The 19924-nt window shown below is 39.5% G+C and overlaps 3 protein-coding genes across 3 annotated transcripts; all 3 read right to left on the reverse strand.

Annotated features, from left to right (window-relative positions):
* Nucleotides 1–4734: 4734 nt before the first annotated feature.
* c19hxorf65 (chromosome 19 CXorf65 homolog) lies at nucleotides 4735–8182 on the reverse strand. Its single transcript, XM_072664243.1, has 6 exons — nucleotides 8158–8182; nucleotides 7904–7990; nucleotides 6854–6976; nucleotides 6561–6626; nucleotides 5457–5572; nucleotides 4735–4821 (listed from the first exon to the last, which is right to left on the reverse strand). Exons 1-6 carry the CDS (start codon nucleotides 8180–8182, stop codon nucleotides 4735–4737), a joined length of 504 nt encoding a protein of 167 aa, XP_072520344.1.
* A 2281-nt stretch (nucleotides 8183–10463) lies between these two features.
* On the reverse strand, nucleotides 10464–16588 carry il2rgb (interleukin 2 receptor, gamma b). Its single transcript, XM_072663666.1, has 8 exons — nucleotides 16430–16588; nucleotides 14309–14432; nucleotides 14027–14202; nucleotides 12299–12435; nucleotides 12038–12194; nucleotides 11811–11913; nucleotides 11521–11605; nucleotides 10464–11399 (listed from the first exon to the last, which is right to left on the reverse strand). Exons 1-8 carry the CDS (start codon nucleotides 16518–16520, stop codon nucleotides 11280–11282), a joined length of 993 nt encoding a protein of 330 aa, XP_072519767.1. The 5' UTR covers nucleotides 16521–16588; the 3' UTR covers nucleotides 10464–11279.
* Nucleotides 16589–16683: 95 nt separating this feature from the next.
* Nucleotides 16684–19379, reverse strand: LOC140541132 (UDP-N-acetylglucosamine transferase subunit ALG13). The gene is made up of 4 exons (XM_072663667.1): nucleotides 19218–19379; nucleotides 18944–19106; nucleotides 17759–17897; nucleotides 16684–17659 (listed from the first exon to the last, which is right to left on the reverse strand). The coding sequence occupies exons 1-4, from the start codon at nucleotides 19296–19298 to the stop codon at nucleotides 17548–17550; spliced, it is 495 nt and encodes a 164-aa protein (XP_072519768.1). The 5' UTR covers nucleotides 19299–19379; the 3' UTR covers nucleotides 16684–17547.
* Between the last annotated feature and the right edge of the window lie 545 nt (nucleotides 19380–19924).

The raw sequence follows: 19924 nt of genomic DNA on the forward strand, positions 1-19924 counted from the left end.
CTGCTTTGCCACAGTATTCAAAGTTCTTTGCTTACAAAAAAGGAAGCGCTATAATCTGCATTACACTGAATACAAGTCTCTCTCTCTCTCCCTCTCTCTCTCTTTCTTACATAGAACAAGCAGTTGATTCAGCAGTGTCCCTGCATGGGCTTCTAAAAAGTGCCAGTTACTGAATCATAAGTGAATCTGCGAGTGACCCAAAGTGAGCAGTGAATGCTGAAGGAAAGAGACTGTGCTCTACCACAAACTCACACACTCACATACACACACACACACACTGTTCATAGTCTCAGTTTAACAAGGGGAGGGCATTTGCGTCCCTGCAGTCTTCATCTTCAGTAAATAAGAATAGACAGTGATCACGAACACACAAACACACACACACACACATCTCTCTCAATGCATGCATTGTGTTATGCTTTAACATGTGCATGTAGTTGCTTCATTTTTCATATTTGAAACTTTGTAAACGACGCTATTACAGTATCACATGCACAGTCTTGGCATGTGAATCACTGCAGTTTCTTTACAACAGTAAAGAAACCAAGGCTTTCAACCCGACTCGGCCTTCAGGCCTCTGATGAAACTCAGTATGGGAGAGTTATAGCACCACCGGTATACAGTACCAGTGCTGTAAATAGGACCTCGTTAGAGCCCTAACATAAATAATAATGACTTTCAATGAAATATATCTAATAATATAATCAAAATATAAAATAAAATATAATAATATCAAGACTGCATGTTGTTTAGTCTTTGTTCGCTATATGGTTTAACCATATAGCTTAACTATGATATTGAGTTATTATAACTATATTATTAAATTATACTGATCATGATATAAAGTTATAATATGTTCTACCTAAGTTATATATGTATATATATATATATATATATATATATATATATATATATATGTGTATGTATGTATGTATGTTGTCCATACAGTGAAATAAGGGGTTCAAATAGGACATTTGGAGGCCTATGGTGACCTCAGTTAAGACCACACTGTGACTGTCTCACCTGCCATGCTGGTAGGTACTCTACTACAGTGTAGAGCAGACGAAAGGCCTACAGGATATATCATGGTCACTAAAAATGCCACGCTTGCTTTATGAAATGAAGGTAATGAGACAGATATATTAAGGTCATTCCATTGTCCATTTTGTCCATTTATTAGATAGTCATAAAGTCATTTGAATGTACTGTTTTAGCGATGTCACAAGAAGCATTGCATTAATATACATCCGCCTAGGCAGCCTACACTGTTCAAAGTATAAGATCCTTGAGGAGCTTTTGGAGGTTCTTCAACTTGAAGCTGTGGAGAAACCTCTTAAGGTGCTTTGAAGAATAAAAAGGTTCCTTGAAACACCTTAAGAGGTTCCTCCACAGTTTGAAACTGAACAACCTCCAAAAGTCAAAAGTCAAACAGTCTTAAAGTAACAGAAACAAAACAATCTGTTTATTTCCAATAAATTACAGGGAGTGATTTTTAAAAATGGATTGTGGATAATCTACTGGTACATAAACCTTAAAGGCAGTTAATGAGACTCCAGACTCTGGTAATGTGAAATATTTAAATATGCAGAAATAACAAAGTAAATATTTCAAAGTTGTTGTTTTTTTTTTTTTTGAGAAATATTTCATGAACACCGCCACAAGGGGGCAACTTCCGTCAGTGGAAACCAAAGACAGGAATAACAGATAATTCAGATACATTAAACACTCTTTTTTTGTGCATAACTTGGACTGAGAAATTGCAACTAACCGTAGTCATTTTTAGAAATCAAAGGTGACGTCATGTTACTTCCCATAGATCAGCCTCAGTAGCATTCAGTAAATAAGTGAGACCGGGTCAGGATTTGCTTTCTTCCTCATTCTCACACACTGTGGCAGCTGTTGACTGAACTGAATATGGTTTCTGCGGGTAACCAGCTAATGCATGGGGATGTATATATTACAGTCCTTTTTCATCTTCTGAGTAAAAAGTAAGCATGTTCAGTAAGATAACAACGATCTGACAGAAGTGAAGAAAGATCTCTGACTCAACATGACCATGTTTTCCATTTTCAGTAGTTTTTAATCTGCTTTTTAAAGGAGCTTTAACGGGAAAGTTGTTCTCACTTTTGAAATGCAGTTTTTATTCCCCCTCTTTTCATTTTTTTTCAATTCCTTTTTTAAAAAAGAAGAAGTCGCTCCACATTTTCACACCAGGCCAACCAGCAGACACAGCCTTCAGTGCTGGCTCAGCTTACTGCTGTTATCTCACAAGCAGGCTCCACACGTCACCCCTGTTTTAACACTTTCCCCAACAGTGGCTTTCAAACAGGCTAAGTCAGACTACTTGGTTTAACATCAGACACAGGCTGTTCTGAGAGAACACCGCCAGCACAGGAGATTAAACCACTAACTGACATTTCTCTCGCCGCCTCACAGCTGCAAGCCACCCACACAGAATGATACTGCACAATGCAAAATATGTCTAGAGCAGCAGAGAACTCGTACAGCCAGGCCTTGTGATGGAGTTTGTACGAAAAATTAGAACCACATTAAGCAGAGTGTGAAAGGAGATGGGAGACATGATACCAGACAGAAGGCCCTTTATCTGAGAAGGGGAAAAAAAGCCTGCTGCCTTCCAAAGAACTTACTCCTACTTTCAGACTCTCAGCCGTTCAGGCTGGGCGTCTGAAACCGAATGGAAAACGAGCTTAAATGGTGGTACAACAACTGCGCCCCTTTGCCTACACCTTTCTAAATATAAACCCGCCTTATGCGTTTTCATCAATTTTCTCCCAGCTAAGCAAAGCTTGGTAACAAACAGGTATTCATACTAGCCAATCACAGCCGAGCTGGATGACATCATCCGTGACTAAATGTCAAGGGACCATCGAACAACTCCAGAGGTGCTTCAAAACAGAGCGGCACAAGAGGGATATTTACATATTTAGATACTGACGTGCAAAAGTATTCACCCCTATATTTACCTATATTTACATATATTATATACAACCTGTTATATTACAACCTGTATTTAATGTTTTTTTTTATCGGAATTGAAGTGAAATGAAATGAAAAAAAAAAATCCCACCAAAACTTTCAGAGCAGGCAAGAAGGGCGTCATTCAGAGAGGCAGCACAGAGGCCAAAGGTAACCCTGAAGGAGCTGCAGAGTTCCCAAGCAGAGACTGGAGCATCTGTTCATACAGCCACAATGAGCCGTACACTCCATAGAGCTGGGCTTTATGGAAGAGTGACCAGAAAAAAGCCTTTACTTACAGAGAAAAATGGGAAGACTCGTTTTAAGATTCCCTAAATCTATGGAGGAAGGTGTGACATATTAAACTTTTTTAGCTGGTGCTAAAATAACACATCTCATCACCCCAAGAACATCATCATGCTGTGGGGATGGTTTTTCTGCAGTAGGGACTGGGAAACTGGTCAGAGTCGAGGGGAAGTACTGACTTTAGGGGGTGAATAGTTATGTACACTGAAGTTCTCTGTTATTTTGTCCTATTTGTTGTTTGCGTACAATACAAAAAATATTTCAAATGTTACAGTTGTAGGAATGTTCTGTAAATGAAATGATGCAAGCCCTCAAATAATCTTAATTCCAGGTTGTGAGGTTACAAAATACAAAAAATGGTAATGTAGCTTTTACCAAGCATACTAGGCCATGATCATAAGAAAATTCAGAAGAACTGAGGAAAAACTAGAAGGGTGTCTAACATTTCTATGATCCATTGTTGAATTAATAAGCCATATACATTCCATGTGGGAGAGCCGTAAGGCTTCAGGATTAACTTAAAAATTACTTTACTAACTTCGTAAAACTAAATCTAACAGTTCAATCTAATGAACATATATATATATATATATAAAGAAATGTTGGCACAGTGTTGTCTGGGCTCAGGATCTAAAATCTAAAGTCTGTGAGACCAAAAAGGAGCTAACCACTCCTTCCCTTTCGGTTCTCCTAATATAGAAGAGCAGCCATGACGTCATTCACCCTCCCCTTCGCTCTTGGTTATCCTTCATCACAGACGCAAGTTTCACAGTCGAACAGTTCACTTCCCATCTCTGTCGATTGCTGAAAAATGTCAGAAACAGCAAAGAAAAAAAAATGTTGCTTTAATTCTGGAATTTACTGATATTTAGTGAAAAAAAAAACTCAAACAGTGTTCGACTGTGTCCGCCTGCCACTGTGCTTGTGTGTATGAAGGATCCCGCCTGGATCACAGACTTGATCACGCTGCAAAATCGAAGATATGACTTAGTTTCTCACCAAGAACACCAACTACTTTGTTGAAAAGAAGGGGCAATAAGCATTCAGAAAATGATCTTTAGGTTATAAACAGATGCTTATCGAGGTATGTTCAGTCTGTTTAGAATGTATAAGTAACATTACAGGGAATATATTGCATATGCATGTAAACAACAGATCAGTTTATCTTTGAATGTTTCATGAACTCTGACTCTCACTCACTACACTGAGGCAGAGACTGGAGGACATACTGACAGACTAGAGTAGCTGTTTTGAGCTGGATAGCTCGCTGATAGTTGATGACAGATTGATCTTAGATAGGGTAAGTCTTGCTGTTTGCTATTATATGGGTATCATGTATGTAGGTTACTCTGATCCTGCATTATGAAGCCTAGAATACCAGTGGGGCCACAATCGGGCCCATGGATCGGCCTAATTATATACAGCGTGTGTGTGTGTGTATTTACTAGTGCATTAATTGCGGTTCCTCTTGGTTCCCGTTCGGCGGTATGATTCTGGATCAGCAGCATCAGCATGCACTGTTCGTCCTCGCCCCTTAACCTGTGGAGCAAAATGCAAACACTGTTACTCGTCAGCATTTAATAATTTGTAAAAACTTTTTAATAAAAAAGTGCTTTGTTATTTTGTCCTATTTGTTGTTTGCGTACAATAAAAAAAAGTCTTCTAACTGCCGCTCAGGTCTGCCCCAGCTAACAGACACCTATGCTGGCCAACATTGCTGAAGAGTAATGAGGGGAGAGATCACCGTCTACCCACCCGGAGAGAGCGTGGCCAATTGTGCTCTCTCAGACTCCGGATGCTGATGGCAAAGCGACATGGCTCGCCATAACTATTAAAAACACTCCTCTGTATTTAAGTATGTTCGTTTGTCCAATTACCTTTAAGGGACTATGTAAAAACAAACTGCTGTCATTTTTACACCTAAATCTAAAACCTGAATCTCAAGCACAACTTGATAGCTTTATTTCAAATCCAGTCAGGATGTGTACCAATATTGTGTCACTGTCCAAATACTTATGGACTCTATGGCTGTAGCACTATATATTATATTGTATATTATATTGTATAGATTTTTCTGGGACAGGGTTTATAGCGTGGGCTGTCAGAACGGACAGAGAAGACCGCAATGATGCAGAAAGGGAAGACATGCAGTGCAGTGGGAAATGAGGACTGACAGGTTGGCTGGAGTCGCTCTGAGCTGCAGCTTCTGTGGACGTCTCGCGCTCCTCCACCACGCGGCGCTGCTTCGGCCGAGTCTTCTCCAGACTGTCAGTCTGATTTTGCAGCTCTTCTGACAGACAGAAAGACAGACAGACAGATTCGTACTGGTCTTATTAGTCCGTGCACAAACACACACACACACAAGCAGTGAAACCTACACCCTACCTTTACAGAAATCCTGACCCTAGCGGGGAAATGGCTGCAGACTCTGCTAGTTATGGGAATGCGGGTCGTGTCCGCGGGTTTTCCTGTGCCAGTGTGCGCAGAGGCAAAGCTTGAACTCAGCTCGCGACGAAGCGAAAGCCGCGCTAGGCTAAGAGCTAATACCAGCCGAGTGGCTTTTACCATTTACCATCATTGTCCGCTCCCTCAAAAACTAACTAGAGCTTAACACACATCAGAAGTGAAAGCGCTTATTTAATTAATTAATTATTTAATTAATTAATTGAGTTGAACCCAGATAAGCGAGTAAGGGCAAAGCTAAAAGCTAACCGGCTACAATCTCTTCAGCTTGCTAACCGCACATCGCACTGAGAGGACACCACAACAAAACAGCAGAATTATCCGGTAAGACTAATAACTAAGACTAAGACTAATCGTATTTTTTGCTTTTACAGTGTTAAATTGTAAAAGCAAAATAGTACAAAATAGTACTTGCACACTATTGTTTACATTTCTTACTTGCAACCTGCACTTTATAGCTGCTGCTCTTCATACTTGCTCATACTTGCACATAAAAGCACATGTAACTTTTATTTTAATTTTTTTTAATTGTAAAAAAGGAAAAAGTTTACTTTAATTTTATTTACTTCAACTTATATTATAATACTTTATTTATTTTGTAAATATTTTTTATTATTAATTTCTTTTTTGTTATCTTTATCTATTGGTGAATGGAGGGACAGCAAAGTAAGAATTTCATTGTACAGCGTAACTGTCTGTTTCGGCTGTGCATATGACAATAAAACTCTTGAATCTTGAATCTTGAAAAAAAAAGTGCCCCCCAAAACAAAAGCATATTCCACTTGCATATAAACCCACTAAACATCCTGTGGTACCTTGGAGTGCAGGGTCAGGGCTCATCACATGTGGAGTGATGGAGACATAAGCACCCTCAGAGGAACCTGAGGAGACCAGGATTGAGAAGACATTGGGTTTTTGTCCATTTAAGGACAGACAGAGCCACTGTAAATTACCCATTAAAACACATAGTTGTAGCTATAAATACTGTGTTCATTATACTGCATTGTGTGGCCTGTTTGGTGTGTTGTAATGTTGTATAAAAATCCCCTCTTGGTTTAAAAATGTGGGATTAACACACACAGCTTTCAGTGGTCAGACAGGAACTCACGGTTGATGGTGCAGACCACAAACGTTTCACGTGAGGGTAACAGGTGACTGGCATACTCCTGGGGGTTCTTGGACAAGAAGAGCAGTTTCAGCACTCCTTGTTCATCACACAGATCAACTTGGTCTAAAAACACAACCAACCACACACACACACACACACACACACACACACACACACACACACAAATAGATTAGGATGGATAACGTTGTAGGTATTCTGTTTCTGGCTGGTGTCACATGCATTAGATACATAGAACTGCTAGCTCTTTACACTTCCCTCCCCCAGATCTGCCTGTGGAGCACCATTAGGCTGAACATGAACCCCACAGCAATAATGACCGTAGTAATGAGCACTCCATTAGAGATGGGTGAGCAAAAGCTTGTAGGCCATGTCCCTTGACGACATGCCACAGATGTAAGCAGACACCGCCGCTGGTCCACCGTATGAATTAAAAGGGAGCCTGAAATATTTACGCCAGCAACTTGTGACCTCTTGCCTGAAGTTATTCCAGCCTCTTGTCAGGCCATTGTCTTCTTGGCAGTCGCAATGACCTCAAAGACACAAGCTCTTAGAAGACACTACAGGGTTTAAGGATGGTCAGGTCTGCTCTGAAAAATCACATTTCCACTTAAAGGTCCTTAGTTTATTTTCAATTTGGACCCGAATTACATACGTCACATCAGATTTTTGTGTAATTACTGAATCACGGGCCTGGATATTTAAGCATGCATATTTAAGGGTTAATATTTATCATCGCTGCCACACAGAAACCTTGTATCTCCATTTTTTAAAACATTTTTTTTTCAGATTAATTTCTAGCTTACAGTTGTTTTGTACACTATGTCAAATTTCATGATGAATGGACCAATAGGAATGCTCCAGAATGACCTGGAATAAAATCATTTTACTGACTTCCATTAAAAGTTAGGAAGCTTTAATCCTTCTTCTGAAACATTCCCATTTTAGAGAGGCTTTTCTTTTTTTAACAGCGACGACATGAACTTTGGTATGAACTAAAGCTGTTTCCCACATTTCCCCATAAAAGCGTACCTGACTCAGCAATTCCCAGCTCGGCTCTCACATACTCTAGCAGGACAGTGATGGTGCAGTTGGTGTTTACCAAGAACTGCTCATTCTCTAAATACAGAAACTAAGTTCAGTAACTGAGCACTTTGACACAATCAGGCCAAAAAAAGGGAACACAGTTTCTATTTATAATCTAGACTTTTGAGAGCAACCGCATCCAGTTAGGTATGTTTCCACAGAGACATGTTATAACACACAGTGACAAATTTGATTCTTACCTCCATGTCTAATGGAAATGAACATCGCAGCAGGCAGGCCGTCTGAGAAAGCTGAGTCCGCAGTGCCTGCAGGTCGCTTTTTGGATACTGTGCGTTGAGGCTGTGCGATTGTGAAATAGATGACACCCCAGTGACAAGAGAGATGTAATCATGGCTGTGATGTCATAGTGCAGTAAAACGAGGGCACATGCGTCCACGTCGTCTACCTTTTGGCTTTATTTGAGTAAATAACAGATTCCAAAGTACTTTCATAATCTCATATGCAAAGCTTATTTGTCTTTGCCAGTTGGACAGTGGTGTAATATTACTAAATGAAGGCCCGCTGAAGATCAGGTTGCTAAACTTGCTGTTGGAAATGTAGCCAACAGGAGTCCTTACTGCAGGTTCAGCATCATCATTTTAACACTTTCATACAGAAATTTGCTTTGATTCAATTAATTGAATTTTTGTTTGACAAGTTAGTTATTTAATATGTCTTTCTCTAACATATATATTTACTTATTATGTTCTGGTATGTTCTGTTAAATTTCTACCTGATCAAAATTCATGTACTATTCATTATTTTTTATTCATCATATTTGTTTGCATACAAAATTATGATTACGGTGAATGAAGCTGGCTAAAGTGATTAGCCAGACTGTAAGACTGTGTTAAGGGCGGGGTGAAATAATAAAAAGGGTACCTACTGCACAACATGGAGGCCCACCAGCATGCAAAAAGCAATGATGCACCATGTATAATATAATACTCTTCCTTGGTCAAGACTAACATTGTTAGTAGACTAAACTTTATAACTTAACAGATACATATTTCAGTTGTTGAGACCCCTGCAATGTCAGTGTGATCATTTAATAATGAATGGTCTTAAATGAGTATTAAATAATATATAAATAATGACAACAATATATGAAAAAAGTAATTATTTTATATATATATATATATATATATATATATATATATATATATATATATATATATATATATGTGTGTGTGTGTGTGTGTGTGTGTGTGTTTTCTTGTCTTTAGTGGATAAAGCCACAAAAATACATACAGATTTTTAACTTTAAGGCAGGAGTTTAAGGATATTAAGTTTTTGTTCTATATGTTTTAGCTGTATTTAAACCTATGTGAGCAACACATTCCTGTTATATCAAACATGATACAAAAATAATTCATATATGCAAAGTGTTATTTAATTTTTTGGTTTAATAAAAACATTAAATAAAAGTTGAATAAAAAAACAACAACAAAAAAAAACAAAGTTAAATAAGTAACTGCACTTTTGACATCTGTACATTCTGGGAGAGGGGTGGCTAAAACTGAAAGCTATAATGGCTGGATGTAAATGTTCAACCATAGAAATTAGTATTTTAAACTTTATTGTGTCACTATCAAATACAGTTAGTCTGATGTATCTAATCTAAAGTGTACAACGGAAAATAAAAAACAGAGACAGTGCAGATGAGATTCCATCAAAATGCTAACTAGATATTGGCCTTATATTAGATATTGGCTTTCTATTATTATATATTAGATTAAATATTATTATATATTTGTTAGCAGCCATATAAGTGTATTATGAATGTAAGCAGGGGTTTGAATGGTAACCAACATTTGGAAAGCCTGCCCCAGAGGGCCCTTCTCCATTAGAGGAGCACCTAATTGGGCACTTCGTCAAGTTTTCCCACCTGTAGGAGAACCCTATACAGCACTGCCTCCCATTTTCTCTACTGAAAAGGGCACCCTTTGTGAGACTGTCATGTAGGGGCGGCATAGAGGGCACTTCATAACAACACTTTTTTCTAAAGGAAGGGCGACCAAAAGAAGGGCACTCAGTACGAAACGTTATCAAATGCACATTGCACATCATCATAACTTATTGCGAGAAGGGGCATCCTAGTGAGCACTTTATTAAAAAAAAAAAAAAAGTATTATGTGAAGGGCAGCTAACAGATCACCGTGATTGGGCGGTCATCAGAACATTTCACTGCTAATTCTACCTTGTATGACTGACAATCAGACAAATCAACTTTAATTGGATTTGATTGATTTGACTTGAAAAATGCTGTATGGGTCGCCAAATGTTCAGAATTGTCCGTGTCTGAGAAAGGAGTTAAATGCAGCTCTGCTGGAAATTTGAGTCTTCCCAGAAGCTGCTGTCCTGTCAAAATCTTCTTCTTTTAACTGAGATTCAGTCTTATAACTTACTATCAGAAATATCTACAGAACATGAATGTAATTAACAGGTATTTAGCGAGGCAGACCAAAAGAATGTAAACAATTAAAAAAGCCAGAAAGTGCTTAGATGACTGTCAAGAGGTCAGCTTTATTGTTAGGTGAATCAAAACAGCACCAAGTGGACAACATATGCTATTGGTTTATGATTTATGGTCTATTATGAAGACTGAATCAAGTATCTGATAACATGAAGTACCATAAATACAGAAGAACAGAAAACCAGACATAGAACAACCTACAGTCTTCTGGTCACAGGAAAGGCAGCCTTGCACAAACATTGACACCCACGGTACCTTTCGTTATTATTCATTTTCTATATCTAATCAGTCTACAGCGATCTCTGAGTACCTTAACAACACATTAAGAAGATAAAAATATCATAAAAGCAAAATACAACATCCAGGACATAATCGGTATCTCCAATAAGCAAACTGTCTTTCATTGCAATGAAAGTCATGTAAAAAATGTAAAAAGGTTTATTTTATTTTATAAGACTTTTGGAGGCATTTCTGTTGGTCAGTTCATTATGAAATTGACACGTTGTAAAGAACAACTGGCAGATTCTAAGTATGTCAAAAAGTGACATAAATGCAAAAATAGAGATACAAGGTTTTTGCATGACCTTGACAGTACGATGTTATGTTGAACTGTACTTAAGTTCCTAAATGTAAAGTATACGTTCCTTAAGAAACTTTTAGGGGGGCATCAGTTTTTTTTTTTTTTAGAAGAAACCTTTAGATGTTGCTTCACGGTTTTAAATCGTAGAACCCCTAAAGGTTCCTCAAGGAACGTGTACTTTTACCCGTTGATGCAGATGCAGAAGGTCACTACAGATGATCAGGCATCAAATGAGGATGAAGCAGCAGTGTAGTTTATGAAGAACACTACTGTGGTCCATCACACTCTTTCACCTTTAGACTGGGACTGAGCTCACAAACAACACAGGAGGACTCGGTGTAGTCTGTCTCAAAAGCCTCTTTCAGCCCTGAGGAAAGAACCCAGCTCTGAGGAAAGAAAGAGAGAGAGGTTTGGAAATGAGGTGTGAGGGGAGGCCATAAAAACAGAAATCCTTTTGCGCCAAATAGAGCTTGCGCGCACACACAAAAGGGGCAAAGGTGTCGATACCTCAACATTTCCATTATGTTCACGAAACAAATCCTCCAGGTTCTTTCTGGGGTCAGGGACCACCGGAAGTAAAAGTATCATTATCCTAACAAAAGAGGGGCAAGATATTTAGCAAACACATTTCTCATCGCCCTACAGTGCTTTTATACCTACCCACCCCCCCTCTCCCCCAACCTACTCAGCCTAGTATTACATTTGCGTATTTATTGACACCTTAAATAAGTAATTTAAATATTACGACCGATACAATTTTAGAACATTTTCTATATAAAATGCTTTACAGCTTTTACCTTTCACAGTAGCACAACAGCATAGCAAGGGAGATCAGTACAACAACTCCCAAGACAGTGACCCACACATGCCACAAAGGCTGCGCAGATGCAGGAACGTTTCCTAGAAAGCAAAGTGAAAAAGAAAATGAGTTTGAGAAATAGGCTACAACATGTGGAAAAAAGAAATATGGTGGGGAGGATGGCAACAGAGGATGTGTACTGAGCATCAGCACACTGCACTATACCTGTGTAGTTACCCCAGTGCACTGGATCACTCCATTCACTCCAAAATTTAGAATCACCACAGGTACTGGCCAGCTTGCTACTCACTTGGAATGTAAAATTAACTCCTTTGGAGACATAAGGTACGCAGTATAAAGTGAATGCCGTTTCGTGGGAGACCTGAACAATAGAGAATGGTGGAATTGACATGGTGAAAGGTTCCACAGTTTGGTGCTTTCATTTCTACAAACCCCCCCTAATTTCTAAAACGCCCTCCTCCTTACCTGCCGCTGATCTCGCCAATACCGTACCCTATAGCGCACACAGTTTTTTTTACTAATACTGCTCACCCAGGACAGGCACAGATTACCGTTAGGGCCAGTCCAGTTGACAGAGATGTTGTAGGGAGGGTTAAGCTTCACTGGACAAAGGGGACAAACACACATGTTAAATGAAATAAGCAATAATAGGAAAAAAAAAGCACTAAACCCCTCTATAAAAGAGCCTGGAGAAGCCTGACCCTGGGAGACGTTAAGGACTCCTCTTCGGTGACCTGGCACTTCCCTGTTACTCTCGGTTAGCTGGCTAGCTCGGTTACGTGCTATTAGGGGGCAAGTGCCTTTTTGTTTAAACTCCCCTTTCTCCTGGTTTGCTAGCAGGTCAAGTTGGTTTGTGTTTTGATTTCTCCATATTCCCTCCATTGAATGAAAAAAAAAAAGGTTCATACATATGTACAGTGTCCAGCGTTTGGTCTGGGGAGAGAGCCCACTCTGACTTTGCTATGGCCTGACCCGAAACAGGGTCATAACACATACGTAAGCCACTTGAAAAAGTGTGTAAAAAAATGGAGCTCAAAACGTGATTAGAAGAAAAAAGGGCTCCTAACAACCATGCTAACAAGACCTGGTCGACCACCAAAACTGTCTTCGTCAAACAAAAATCAAGTTTATTGATAAGAGACCAGATAAAAAGAAAGATTCACGTCTTGCGTCATCTCCCAAAAAGTCCACAGGCATTTCTGTCAGTGCTTTCATAATGATTTGGCATTTCATTTCTACATCTCTAATGTATAAATGTGAAGTATGTGATTTTGGTTTGGGGTAGGAAAAGCTCGCATCATTTAACAAGCCTCTTTCCAACCCTGTTATTTTACCTCAGAATAAAACATGCTAATTTTCACTTAACTTTTACAAAAGACTTGCCCTGATAACAATAAGCTCTGCTTTTATTGGCTGGTATGAGGCACTGATGACAGCTCACACAACTCACATATTGTAGCATAGTTTTAATACTGTAGTAAAAACACTGTAATTATGTTGCAGAGGCTGGAGAGGTTGTAACTGGTTAGCTTTTAGCCTTGCCCCAACTCACTTCCCAGGGTTTGACTTGCTTGAGTCTTACTGGTAAAAAAAAGAAGCTGGTACTTTCTCTTCGGGTGTGTTCGGGTTTGATAGCCAGCTTAAGTAGTCCAGTTTATGTTTGAGGGAGCGGACGTTGGAGAAACGAGAGCTAGCAATAGCTTTTAGCCATTGCTGTTTGCTCCTTCCAGCTTTCGTTTCACTGTGTGCAGAGTTTGAGGCTCCTTCTGTGGACCCTGGCACAGGGAAAGACACAGTTACGAGGCTTGGTTTGTGTAGCCAGCGTGCTGCTCTCCAGTGACAACACCATCACCATATTTCCCCATTGCGCCTACGTTTTTTCTCTTACGCCAGCAGTGACAAGTGTTTTCGCCTGTGGGCTAGGTGTAAAAATTATGTTGTTTTTTTATTGGCCTGTTTTCCAGTTCTGTTATGCTGGAATTTCTTTCGAAGGAGGAAGCAAAAGTGTTTGCGGTTCATGATGGGTCACTTCCAGGTACCGAACTCTCATTATATGCCAAGGAAAAAACAGTTTGAGGGCCCCCTTAATAGCAACTCTGACTGAAATTATAAATTAAGGCTCTCTGACTTTTGTGAAGTACTGTACATGTAAAATTATTTAATATAATAAAATAACATTTCAGTTTACATTACCTCTTTCTGAGAGTTGTTCATAATCCTTTAAGACTGACTGATTTCTACCTATGGAAAGTTTTGTATACAAAGAAGAAAAATGGTCCACATTTTTATCAGAGATCTTGCAGCCCACATTCTGACCATGCTCCTGTAGGTACTGTGGACACTCTCGATATAACTTTTTAGAGGAAAATCTAGGGAGGAAAGAATCATGTTAATACGCTTGTATACACACAAATTACAGAAATACTGCAGCCAGGCCAAGGGTGGCAGTGGCCCAGCAGACTGCTAAAAACTTACGTGCTGCTGAAGTTATAGCTCATATTTTGATTTTGGGGTCTCGTCCAGTTGCAGACCACATACTCCAGATTGATAAACATACAACTGATGTCAACCACGCAGGCTCCATTCATACAGCCCCCATCTGCACATGCAAATAAAAGTCATCCTCATTAATACAGAAACATCTGCAAGAAAAATGGGTAACTAATAAAACGCGAGCTGATCACTGTCAAAGTCAAAAGTATAGACAAACAATCTAACTGAACCAATTACACACTAACAGTTGTACTGTTCATCTGTTTTATTAGGCATATTTATTACTGTACAGTAAACATCTACAGTACAGGCCTGAAAAAGCGACTGAGCCCTTGAATTTAATAATCTTGTAGATTCCCCTTTTGCAGCGATCACTTCTACCAAACATCTTCTGTAGCTGCAAATAACACGGAGGTGGAATTCTGATCATTCCTTCATGCAAATGTGTTTCAGTTTATCAGCATTTCTGGGATGTCTTGCATGTACAGTCTTTATCAGGTCATGGCACAGCAACTTGAAAGGGGTTAAGTTCAGGACTCCAAAATACAAATCTTCAAACTAGTCTTCAGTGCCTTGGTCTATTGTTTAGCCCAACATCTCTTCAGCTTGAACACAAAAAACACCACCTCTCCCTCTCCCTCTCTCTCTCACCTTTGAGTTCAGTTTCCCTACTAAAGCAGCCCCAAACCATCATGCTTCCTCCATCATGCTTCATAGTTGGGATGAGGTTTTAATGTTGGTCTGCAGGCTTCTCTATGAGACATCTTCAGAGCTCATCTAATAGATGCATGGTTCACAATAACTAGTCTTTCTTACAAAGAACATATGATTTGTCAGTAACCAGGGCTTTGTGTGTCTTCATTTAATGGGCAAAGCACATGTAAACCCACAATTCCAATCTCATCTCTTTAATTAAAAAACATGGTCTTGGAGAAGACATTAGCACAGAGGTTCACTTACTCAGTGTGCTTATTAATAAACAGTACAACTGTTCACCTTCTCCGCGTTTTATTGCGTTAGACATATTCTACAACAGCGTGAGTTCATCTTTTGTTAAATTTTACACAAAATAGCCCACAATGACAAAGTGAAAGCAGGTTTTTAGACATTTGTGCTGATTTATTAAAAATCAAAATGAAAATATCTTATGGACACAAATATGGACAGCCTTTATGAGCTGAGGTGCATTTTGTTTCCACTGATACGGCTTGAGATGTTTCTACAACTTAACTGGAGTCCACCAGTGGTAAATTAAAGATTAGGGTTTGCGAACACCTGCCTTCATAAAGTCCCAAAGAGCACCGAGGCCACCATCATTTGTAAAATGGAAAACTGGACTGGAAGACTGGAAACACCAAGAATCTTTTATAAATAAATAAATCATGCCTTAGTGGTAGAGTGGCCAGAAGGAAGCCACTTCTTAGTAAAAGGCACGACAGCCCACTTTAAGTTAGCCAAAAAGCACCTAGAGGACTCTCAAAATTGAGCCTTTTTGGCCTGGATACCAAGCGTGGCATCACATCTGGAGGAAACCAGGCACCGTTCATCACCTGGCTAATGCCATCCCTACAGTGAAGCATGGCAGTGGCAGCAAATGGGTAATCCCATTATCAGAGCCCATTAACACACCCTATTGATTGATTGAAAAATAAGTCTGTAACATCATAAAATGTGGAGAAGGCGAAAGGAGTGTGCAGACTGGCTGTGTTGACCGTAGCTAATTATCAAACCACATTTTATTATTAATCAGTGCAGAAATGTTATTTCACTTACTTAGGCCTAATATCATTCAGGCTGAACATTTTTAGCTGGAACTGCTGCTAATCTAAGCAGCTCATCGTACACCTCATAACACAAATGACGCACAGGAAATCCCCCTCAAACTTTCCAGGCGATTTTCTTTGAATTGAATACTGACGAACTGAATACTAAATGAATTATTCTAACATATTAGTGAGTTTTAAAACACTTACAAATACACACTTTTTTGGGGATTATTCACAGTATGTGAAATGTTTAACACCAGGATCTCCTTCTATTTGATTCACTCAAGTTTTAACAATTGTGAGAAACCTAGTCAGTTTAGGAGACAGGTACACTTACCAGGAGGTGGTGGAGTTCTGGACCAGCAACCTGGGAAAAAGCTGAGTAAAAGAAACCCAAAGAGAATCTTGGAAGCTAGTAAACAAACCATGGTACATAGTTCAGGCTCTTCAGAGAGAGCTCACTAAAAAGCTGGTAGATCCGCTAACTAAACAGGACGTAGGCTACAGCATGCTTCCGTGTTTTACAACTTCCTCCCACTCTGACGATTTAAAAATTACACAGAAAGCTACAAAAAAAAAAAGAAAGGTGGGTGGAAGAAACCTGACAGAAACAATATTTATTAATCATTTACAATAAGTAATATATGGGCACAGCAGTGTATTAGGACTATTGAAAGAACTTGGTCAAACTAAATGGTTCAGCAGGTGCGATATCAACAGATATATAACACATATCTACACTGAAGAGGCAAAACATTATGACCAGTCATACTGAAGAGAATATGGCAGACATGGAAACCTCAAAGACAGCTAGAGCGTTATGGGCAGGTGACTGGGTCAGGGCATCTCCAAAACAATAGGGCTTGGGGGCTGCTTGCAGCCAGAACTGAGTGCCCACTAAAAGGAAAGAACACACTATTATCAATTATCAATGTTTAGGATTATCAATGTCTGTGGGCAACGAAAGCTATACCATCTGGTCCAGCTATACCAACTGACAGAAAGGATACTGTGGCACAAATCATAGAGCATTTAATTATGATATTTGGAGCAGGAATGTGTCACAAACCATGCAACATCACACTGGTCAGAGTACCAATGGACACTTGAGCTTTGGAGCATGTGTGTCTGTGCGTTGCATTGGTCTCCAGGTTTCCCAGTTCTCAAGCCCATTTGTAGGAAGTGCTGGAACAACATTTCTGATCAACGTCGGTTCACCTCACAACCTGCAGCACCTACAGGAACTGTGCCAGATATGACAACACACCTTTTGAGGTCTTGTAGAGTCCCTGTGATGGCAGGTCAGAGCAAGTGCAGCATATTAGGTCATAATGTATTGGCTCATCAGTGTATATATCCACACATGTTCTTTTGGCTCGTTCCCCATCACTGACTTGAGAAAACCAATGACATAAGATTTCCCCACAGTATCTGCTTCAAGAGATGTGCAAAGGGTCACACAAGTCCAACAGCTTTGTCCATAAAACTGGCAAACTTCTGAGGCTGACCAGGCAGCAATGGCAGCAGAGCAGACAAGTCCATGTCAATGAGAGTTTGGGGTAAAGTGCTGAAATTTTAAAAGAGAAGAGAGTTAAAGAGGGAAGAGGAGGCCGCTCTCTATCTGATACAAACGTTGACATCTAGTCATCTGAGGTGTACCACAGACCTGCAGGTGCAGTAAAGGAGATGCGAATCCGCCTGCAGCTGCTGTGCAAGCTCAAGCTGGTGGTTGTCCATTAACTTGTCGTTGACCACAACGAGGAGAGGTTTTCCTGCGCCGAGAGCCTCCAAACAGCTTCCCGCTCCTAGAGTGAAAATAGCAGCTTATTTCCAGTTGAATATCCAGGGAATTGGAAATGACCATTGTTCATTGAAGAGTTGATTTTACGGGTGAACAGACCGACACTGCAGTATCAATACTTTATGCGGTAAGCATAATAATATTTCAAGTGTCTTTGACAGCTTGCAGCAAATGATCGTAAAAAGCCCAACTGCTTTGCTGCAGCAGCTTTACTACTCAATTACGAATAAATGTACAACGTGGGCAATGTGGCAAAATGATATCATCGTACTGCAGACATTTTCATGCCAGACAATACATTACAGTCTTTGTTTTGTTTTTTTGTTCTAAGGTGTGTTCTGAAATTTATTGAGAGATAAAACCTTCAGGAGCAGCACAGTGCTCTTTTTAGAGAGAATAATATTAATGAAATCCTATGGTTTACATACGCTCATCATAGAAATAAACATCATGGAAACATTGATCTTTCAATTCATGTTTTGATCCGCTTTTTTTTTTGCTTGAAACTATTGGGGTTTTCCTGAAATCATCACATGAACAGCAGATCTGAAGAACCACCAGAGAATTATTGAACATGAACATATGGGACCGTTTATCTACAATTTCACCCCCGTATTTATTTCAGAAAACCTCAAAAAACGTAACCTATTTTTTTTTCTTATTTCTATTAAAAATGTACACCGATCAGCCATATCATTATGACCACCTGAAACTTCTGGCCACAGTTGGGCGTATATGTTATTGGTATCACTGAATAATGAATATTCAGGTCTTATTGGTATTGGTATGTCAATACGCACTGTACTGTCATCTAGATAGTATTCATATGCACATTATTATGCACACTTTAACTGCTTTGTTATATTCTTATTATATCTACATACATGTAGCTGTTGTGCTGCTGTAAAGTAAGAAATACCTGACTTTCCCTCTGGGATTAATGAAGTTATCTATCTATCTATCTATCTATCTACAGAAATCACAGACCACCTCTTTTGCACCTGAAGACCTTCATAAGTGTATGTGCATCAGTCCCGTGGCGACACTCACCAGCATGACTAATGACCAGATCAGCCTGCTGGATGTTCTCCGCTATGGACTCTTTAAATCGGAAAGCTTCGAGCCTCAGTCCAGGACAGCTCTGTGTATCAGGAACAAACGAGCCTCGGCCAACCTGAAGCACCACGTCCGTGTACCCTCTATCCACTAAAGCCTTGAAACGACAGACATGAAGACAGTTCAGTAAACCGTAGCTCTGTACTCAGCCTAGCGCTACACAGCGCCGGCTAGTCATAACTGTGATGACCACAACACGCTGCGTTACCTTTACAACCTCTATCGAAGTCATGGCGGTGATTAAATCATCAAAACAAGTCGTCCCGACTGTGACAAACACAGTCTTCATGGTGCTCAGGTGGGTTTTCCCGCAGGTTTAACAGAAAACAGCGCAGAGTGAGGAGGTGAAGTGTACAAACAGGTAAACATGGCGGCTACTGACAAAAAACAAAGTCCGCTTCAAAATAAAAGTCCGTGGAAATTCTAGGACTTCTAAGATTTCGACACAGTTCTAATATTTTATAATGTAAATTTTAGTGCACATCAGAGTACAGTCTATTAATTATCACGCATCTGCTAATGTGTAATATCTGCTAATATAGGCTATACGTCGTTTACTCCTGCTGTAGGGAATAAGGCACGTTGTGTGCGTTTATTTTTATTGGGTAAATAACTTAATGACAAATCTTATATATAATAATAAAAGACGTTAAAGCAACATAACATGTTGGAATAAAATATGCCACACTGGTTTTGAAATAAAATACCAAATATCTGCAAACGCAGACAGGTAGACCGATCCACAGTGCCATCTGCTGGACTGAGAAAATGAAGCAGCCATGCTTACACAGACTCGAGCCATGTTTAAACGCCGATGTGACCTGCTGCTAGAAAGCTTGTGAACATTTACATATATTTGCATATTTTAATTTAAGTGAATTTATGTATGTATTTATTTAAAGTATAGTTTAAGTT

This window comes from Salminus brasiliensis, chromosome 19 (genome assembly GCF_030463535.1).
Source record: "Salminus brasiliensis chromosome 19, fSalBra1.hap2, whole genome shotgun sequence".
NCBI classification, from domain to species: Eukaryota; Metazoa; Chordata; class Actinopteri; order Characiformes; family Bryconidae; genus Salminus; species Salminus brasiliensis.